The 7,796-nt window shown below is 44.3% G+C and overlaps 1 protein-coding gene across 1 annotated transcript; it reads left to right on the top strand.

The window, feature by feature from the left end:
- The first annotated feature begins 6,042 nt into the window (after positions 1–6,042).
- LOC148008028 (pentatricopeptide repeat-containing protein At5g56310-like) lies at positions 6,043–7,302 on the top strand. Its single transcript, XM_087674518.1, has 2 exons — positions 6,043–6,648; positions 6,799–7,302. Exons 1-2 carry the CDS (start codon positions 6,412–6,414, stop codon positions 6,904–6,906), a joined length of 345 nt encoding a protein of 114 aa, XP_087530644.1. The 5' UTR covers positions 6,043–6,411; the 3' UTR covers positions 6,907–7,302.
- Positions 7,303–7,796: the final 494 nt, after the last annotated feature.

Here is a 7,796-nt window from a genome sequence, read left to right as displayed (position 1 = left end):
ATGTGTAGGGAATATGATGGTGGAGACTAGGATACATCCCTTTCATTGGGTACTTGGTAAAGCAAAATATCATGGTTCGGCGCAACCTCATATGAACATTTGGTTTCACTCTTTTCAGATTTTGGTGTTATTGGCATATTTGGGCCACTCACAATGCATTCATGTTTGATGCTACCTTAGGCATCCAAGGTCATGTTGTGAAGCTTAAGGGACTTCTTCAATGGCAGCTTGATCTTATATAACATGCTAATATCTTGGCTAGAGATGACTTAGTTTCTTGGCATTGGGCGATTTCGTTTGTAATCCTGCTTTGAATTTTGTACTCTTGTATTTTCTTTTGTACTTTTCTAATGATATTATATAACAACTCATCACACACACACACACACACACACACACACACACACACACACACACACACACACTCACTCACTCACTCACTCACTCACACACATCTATTAACATTCTTTGGAGGCAAGAAAAAGAAAATTAGAAGGAATAAACTCTCTAAACTAGTATGACTCATAAGAGATTTAATTATAGTATTAAGTTTCATTACAAATATAGAGGGTAACTAAATGTCATCACAAGTTATACTTACTATTGGGGAAGTGGGGTGTGAAACTCTTTGATGACTACTTTTTCTCCTTGATAGATTGTCCACGTACCATTTCTTCGCACCTCTTTGAATTTGGCTATTTCTATTGGTCGATTTTTGAGTTGAAATGAGATAAACTCATCCACTATCCACACTTTTGTCCCATGTAGGGACTTAGTTTGCTTCATCACTGCTACCTTCTACGTCATATCCATGTAGCTGGTCCTTTGCTTATATGCCTTTTGGGATAATGTTGATGGGCTCTCCCAAATCTAGGAAAGGGACCACCTTGCTTAACTATGCTCAATAGAACATATGTTACCAAGATGAAAATCTTGTTCCAATTTTGGAGTAAAATTGTATTTATCCTCGCGAGGGGTGAGAAAACCAATCCTTGTTTCTCTCTTATCACTTTCAATCCTCTTATTCTCTTTGATTACTGACATAACCTCCATACAAAAGTGTATTGAATTAAATGAGTTCCCTTTTTGTATTTAGTCGGTGAATTCTTGTATAGACTTTGTTATGGGCTCGCTGTGTGTGTGTGTGAGGAATATCAATGTCTATATAAGGCTAATGTGGCTTATGAGATAAAATCCAGAGTACATCCATGGACCATGTTTAATGTCATCTCATCTCAGTTTGGTAAAGATGTGTCATGCTTGATGAAGAGAAATGGCTCTATCCAATGTGACTCCGTGGCGTGGAACGTAAGGTGTCTGGCGTCTTTGTTAGGTTAGTAGTGTTACTAGGGTCAAGTCTGTGGAAAAAGTCTGTCACTGCTCTTTGTGTGGGTCCCTCTAGGTGAGCTGGTGGTGGCCTCCTGTCTTACAGTAGTGCTATGTGACACCTCTACAGTTCCAAGAGGAAAAGACCTAGGCATCTCTGGTCCTCATACCCCATGATGTGACGAAGAGGTCTAAAACCGTCACGGATGAGGTAGTGGTACCATCCTCATATGTCATATGCATATGTAGTGCAACTTCGTCTTAGGCTCTCGGCCACAAAGCTGGCAAGTCCTATCATGTGTTAGGGTATCTGTCCATCTACCTATCTCCATCTGTAGCCTATGAGAGGAGGTGCAAACTTGTTTGATAGCAACATCTATGCTATGGGAGAGATGGGTGTCCATGTATGCTGGCTGAATAGTGAAACCATCATCAAAGAGACATAATAAGTGGCTCCTTTGGAACTCCATCCTCGATCCTAGAGGGAGTGGTGGATGGGTCCATGTTCTTGCTGTCTTAGTTCTCAAGATATCAGCTCTGATCATGTGATTTAGCTCTGGTTGGCTAAGAGAAAGTGTAGGGAAATCAAGGTTGTAGTCAAAAGGTAGAAGGCAGCGGTCAATATCCAAACCATGTAGGCTCATCCAAATAGTCATCTATGATAATCAATATCTCTTCTCGTCTCTTGCTGCTAGTTGTCTAGATGAAGTTAGTGCCAATCGTGAGTAACTATGTCGTGGAATCTCCCATAATCTGTGCCAAAAGGTCACTTTCCTAAAGAGTGCCTCAATAACTGTGGGTTTTGTCCCTAGCTTTGCTCTAACAATGGAATGTGGAGTGGAGGGCTTACTCCTAATCATACATGATACTTCACAGTGGAAGCACATGGGTGGATAGAGCCATCTTTGTATCAGTTTGTTTGAGATTAAATCAATTTATGCTCTTCTTATATTTGCTGTGTATTCTCTACTCCTTACTCAGATTTAAAACTAAGCTGTATCGCTTTGAACTCTAGTATCACCTTGTTTGAGACTATGAAGTCTCTTTAACTTCTGGGCATCAGTTCTATCTAGCTAAAATTGCGAGCGAAATATGCAAATATGGCTATCTTATGGGTGGGATCTACTTGGATGGGAAAAATTTCCATATATGTCACCTCAATCAATGGCCTTTCCATGCTATCCCAACCATCATAATAATATCTCTCCTCATGTTTGATCGATGAGTGGGCTAAGATACCTATGGTATAAGCTACAACCCCATAGTGTAGGTGTGACTAGGGTGTCAAACAACCATTGTTTGGTGCGAGGCTCCTAGAAGTGCTGCTTATCCTCGTGCCAAACGTTCTTCTGATGCCCCTCTCATAAAAAAACATGGGATAGAGAGGGTGACTCCCAGATAGATATATTCCCTCATATCCTCCACAATGTCTCCCCCAAATGTGAACTGCTACATAGATCTAGTCATGCATATTGCTGAAGTATTGAAGACCATGGTTTTGGTTTTCCCAAGGTTTACTAAGGTCTCTATCTCTACAAAAGATGTGCAAAGCATCTAGGTGGTGCGGCAATCCCTCCAGTGAATATGAAATGAGAACAATATTATCTACGTACAATAATATCGATATCAATACCCTTGCTAGGTTGGCTCGGGCTCCTCCTCCTCCTCGGTCGATGTAATTAGACACTTCATCTATGTATAAAGTATAAACCAAAAAATGTGGGTAAAACCGTGCATTCTTGGTTCACTCCCATGGTAATGTGAATTCTCTCATATAGCCCCCCCAAGTGTGCGTAAAAGACCTATCACGGTCTCATATAATGCATAGATACCCCCTCATATACACTTTGGTACTCTAATATCTTGCAATCTCTACATGATATGTGTGCGAGGCACTATATCAAAAGCTGTTGAGAAATAACAAATGATGTATGCTCCAGGAAGAGATGTCATGAATCCCATATGCACAGTGAGGAAAGTGGAGAAGTTGAAAAGCTATAAAAGCATGTACTTGGTCCATCTTTCAAGAAATGCACCCATACTTTGTACCACACTCTGTGTCATTGTTACGTCCTACTTGAGATTGTGTTTATGAGTCCAAGCATTCACTCTTGGAACCTAATTCACTCAAGTAACAGTTACTATCATTTGTTAATGTTGTAATGATTCTAGTTATCACTTTTCAACCTCCATAGCTACAACCATGCTCAAGATCCATGCATTTTCACATGGTATCAGAGCCATAGTAAGCATAGGCTAACTCTCCTCATTGCTCTCTTAGTCTCTCACAACCTCTGGCAAACTTAGTTCAAACACATAACTTCATCTCTTGCTCCCTTTTTCACTCTATTCCTTTAGTTTGCCATAGCCAGCCTGTATTGATATCTGTTGGAGGACTCAGGGAGAACAAACTAAGCCATATCTTCACTAACATCCTTCTAGGGATCTCTTCCGTGACTCCCTGTGCCGGTTCCTGTTACATACATGTGGACATTGGTCTTGTATTTGAGCAACATTGTAGGAATTCGTCAATTTGCCCAGATTTGCGCTTGACAGTGGTCGTATAGTTCGTGCTGATGAAGGCCGCCGCCATTACTCCTACGACGTTAGGGCTTTTGTAGCCCATGGTCTAGGCTACCTTCAGGCAAAGTCTCGGGTCAGATGGTCCACAGGTTGCGCTGCAAGAAGGAAAAAACTAGTCGGGCTGAGAACCCTAATCACAGTCCACCATAGCCAAAATTGACTAAGCTTCATTTCTCACTTCATTTGCTTATCTTTGCTAGTTGGATGGCTCAAGGGAGCCCTTACAACTCTCATCTACTTAATGCCACTAATTAATCAACAAGGAGGACAAGTCTTTGAGTATTTTTGAAGATTTGAAAGAATCAAGTCAACAATATCTAGCTCAACAAGGGGATTCAACATCAATAGTATCTTTTGATACTCAATCAGTGTCTCTTGGCACTTGTAATGATTTAAAGCCCAATTGATCAAATCCATTTGTAAGTCTTAATTTCTTTGTAAAAGGATAGATACTACCCGAGTGTCCTTGTGGTAAGACCTCATTCTAAGATGACTGAACTGGAACAGATAGCAAAGTTTAATGGTGAAGGCTTTCACGCTTGGAAGGAGAAAACCATGTACCATCTCATGAGGAAAGACCTATGGGATTTCTTTGAAGAAGATGATGCAGATGACAAGAAAGAAGATGCTAAAAAGGAAGATGCTACAGAAGACCAGCCTAAAACAAAGGTATGGTAGAAGATGAACAATAAAGCTCTAGGTATTATTGCATGGGGTCTATCAGATGATGTATAGCTCTTGTCGGACAATCAACTTCCTCGAGCCACACGCCCCACTGTAATAGAGACTGTTCACATTCCAGGATGCAAGGTGTAGGCTCATGGGGAAACTTGTGACTGACGGAACATGCATCTATTCGGCGTGGAAGCTGCAGATGAGGAAGAGAGGCTAAGAAGCGTGCAAGTACGTTTTGCCGCTGGCCTGGATGGCGACCTTCAGTCCCCCATGGTAGCCCTCGGCCGGACCATAGGGGTGACAGATGCTCCAAGTGGTACTATCAATGCATCTATTAGCCATGTTGAAAGCCACGACTCTGTACACTGGTAGAAGCGGGCCGCCTGTGCCGGGGGCCACGCAATCACATCCCTCGGCGCTCCCCACTGGGGGGGGGCCCTCGAAAGATAATGCTCAAATGCGGGACGTCGGCGCCAGCCCACCAGTTAATGTCCATCATGCAGCTTGGCCACTATTGTGCGAATAGTGCTAGTCCTTCATCTCCCATCCACTAGGAGATGTGATCTACCACCTGACTCTTCAATTCCTCCTCAATCTGTGTAGTCGTCCACTTCTCTGAGAAGGATGACTGGAATAAGAAAGCGTAGTTTGGTCCATCCGGTGGTGCTAGTAGGTGGACCTTGCCCCTCCTTGACTTACGAACCACGAAGATCCCCACCTCTAGAGGTAGTGGGAACTCTCCGCGCTCTGCAACTCGCAGGTAAGACCATGGGCCACTGCGAAAAAACTCTTGTGGTGGTAGCTGTGCCTGTCTCGGAAAAGTAAGGCGAGTGACAGGGGCAAATGAGCTGGTGGCTGTGTGGACGGGGGGGGGGGGGGGGGGGGGGGACTGCTGGTGTGTAGAGGAGGTAGGTGTGTGTGGCTCATCACCTCCTGTGGGCCTTGGCCTAACAGGACCGCCTCCATGATCTGCGCCGAGCCGATGCTCAACGTGGAGTGGAGCCAGTCACGAAGTTGGCCCTAGTTGGGGAATGTCCTACTACCTGACCATAGATTGCTGTTTCCATTAGTTCCAACTCCTTAGCTCGAATGGCTAAGAGCTGCTCCTCAGTGAGGACTACGCGCAAGGTGTTCGACTGGGGGGCACTCGGTGAGTACGCCAGCGTCTGACCAAAGGTTTCCATTGCCCGTCCCTACTGGGAGAACCTACCTATCGCAGTGCTGTGTCGCTGAATGGGGAGTTGCTACAGGGGGAGGGAGCAACTGGAGGGGAAGGGAAGAAAAAAGGGGAGGGGAGGGGGTTGTTTTCAATGGTGGTGGTGTTGCAGACTGATCGCGGGCCAGGCCTCTTGTCAAGGCGGCACTTGGGGGGGGGGGGAGACGGTCAACCCCGGGGGACAGCCAGGCAAGAGGGGGAATAGGTGGCCGTTACACACCTTGGGGGCGAGGGCGCGCAAGCCGAACAGAGAGGCGCGAGCAGTGCTAAGACGGCCATGATCAGTCGGGCAGCGTGCAGGACAGTCGGACAGCAACCACGACCAGTCGGATGGCGCGACTGTCGGACAGTGGGCGAGACGAAACGGAAGGCACGATCGGACGGGTGACAAATCGGATGGCGCGTGTCAGGCGGGGAGACAGCAGCGCGACGTGTAGGGGAACTGTTTTTTTATGTTGGAATCAATTTGTAAAAATGCGGTACCTTAGAATCTGCATGCAGTGTGTTTGACAGATGTCAAAAGCGGGACATAGTTACGTGGAATACAATAATTGCGGGATGTGCCCAGATCAGTAATTCTGATTTAGCCTTTGAGACTTGAGTATTTTGAAATGATGAATGGAGCAGGTTTGAAGCCAGATGAGGTTACATTAACGTCTCTTTTGTCTGCATGCAGCCATGCAGGCCTTCTGGATAAGGCAAATTCTCTTTTTAAATGCATGGAAAACGACTATGGGATTACACCAACAATTGACCACTGCAACTGTATGGCTGACCTCCTTGGACGTGCTGGTAGTCTGGAGGATGCGGAAGACTTCCTTGTCAGTGCACCTTTTGTAGCAAACATTGTAGGCCTGACCTCTTTGCTTAGTCATTGCAAAGCCAATGGCAATGTGTGGCTAGGACATGGCTGCTTTGACCGCTTTATTGAGATGGATGTCAGCAATTCTGCTGGATACGTGCTTATGTCCCATGCTTATTCTCATCTGGTCCTGCAGGAAGATGCATGCGAAATAGAAGAAATAAGAAAAGGTTATTCTGCATGGAAGAAACCAGGGAAGGCTCATATTCAGGTTGGAAACAGAGTGTATGATTTCATAGTTTGAGACCAGATTTTACTAACACCTGGAGAGATAGATGCTAAATTGAAGAGGTTAAACTATTCCATGAAGGAGAAAGGCTATATTCCATCTCTTACTCTGATGCTTCAGATGGCGCAAGGAAATGATGAATCAGGGTAAGCAGGCCAATACTAGGGGGGCCTATGTTTGTAACATATGGAGCCCATCACTTTTTGAATAGTTTTTTAACCATCACTGTGATGGTCTCACACAGCGAAAACATGCACTCCTGTTTGGATTATACCCAAATGGATGTAAAGTAGCTGATCAATCATGTAATATAATGATGAAATCCGAGATACTGCCAAGCAATCTATTGTTGAGCTGATGGATTTGATTATATTCACCAGCAATCATGGTGGATTGGTATAAATATTTGAGTAAGAGCATATCTAAAGCCGATTGGGGATAAGATGAATCCTCCTAGTGCCCTGTCCTGCCAGGGATAAGATGAAATGAGTTGATGGACTCTTCTCCTGATTCTTCAGGATGCTGTACTAATATCTTGATGAAGAACCTCATATTCAGGGATAAGATGATCTAGTACCAGTCCAAGGAGGAATGAAACCAGTAAATGCAGTAATGAGAATGATGAAGAACCGGTCGCAAGATTGTGTGGACCATAGAAGTGGGAAATGCCCCAAATGCCTTTTGGGAGGACTTGAAATGCTGAAACATGAGGAGACAAGCCCTAAAAGTGTTTCCCGAGCCTAAACATTTCTCCTTCAAGGACACGTCTACGACGTGGTGTTTCAGGTTGGGGAAACCTTTTGGCTTCACCCGTTTTCCCACATGCCCAAAATGGTTTTGTTCATTTAACATTTTCTTTTTTCTTTTTTAATGCTTTGTATGCTTCATTTTAGTCATTTTTAATG

This window comes from Lygodium microphyllum, unplaced genomic scaffold, assembly GCF_053477565.2.
Source record: "Lygodium microphyllum isolate KBCC unplaced genomic scaffold, Lygodium_microphyllum_v1.1.10 scaffold_528, whole genome shotgun sequence".
In the NCBI taxonomy this organism is placed as follows: domain Eukaryota; kingdom Viridiplantae; phylum Streptophyta; class Polypodiopsida; order Schizaeales; family Lygodiaceae; genus Lygodium; species Lygodium microphyllum.
Note: the sequence above shows the minus strand (reverse complement) of the source record. Positions and strands in the feature narration are given on the sequence as shown.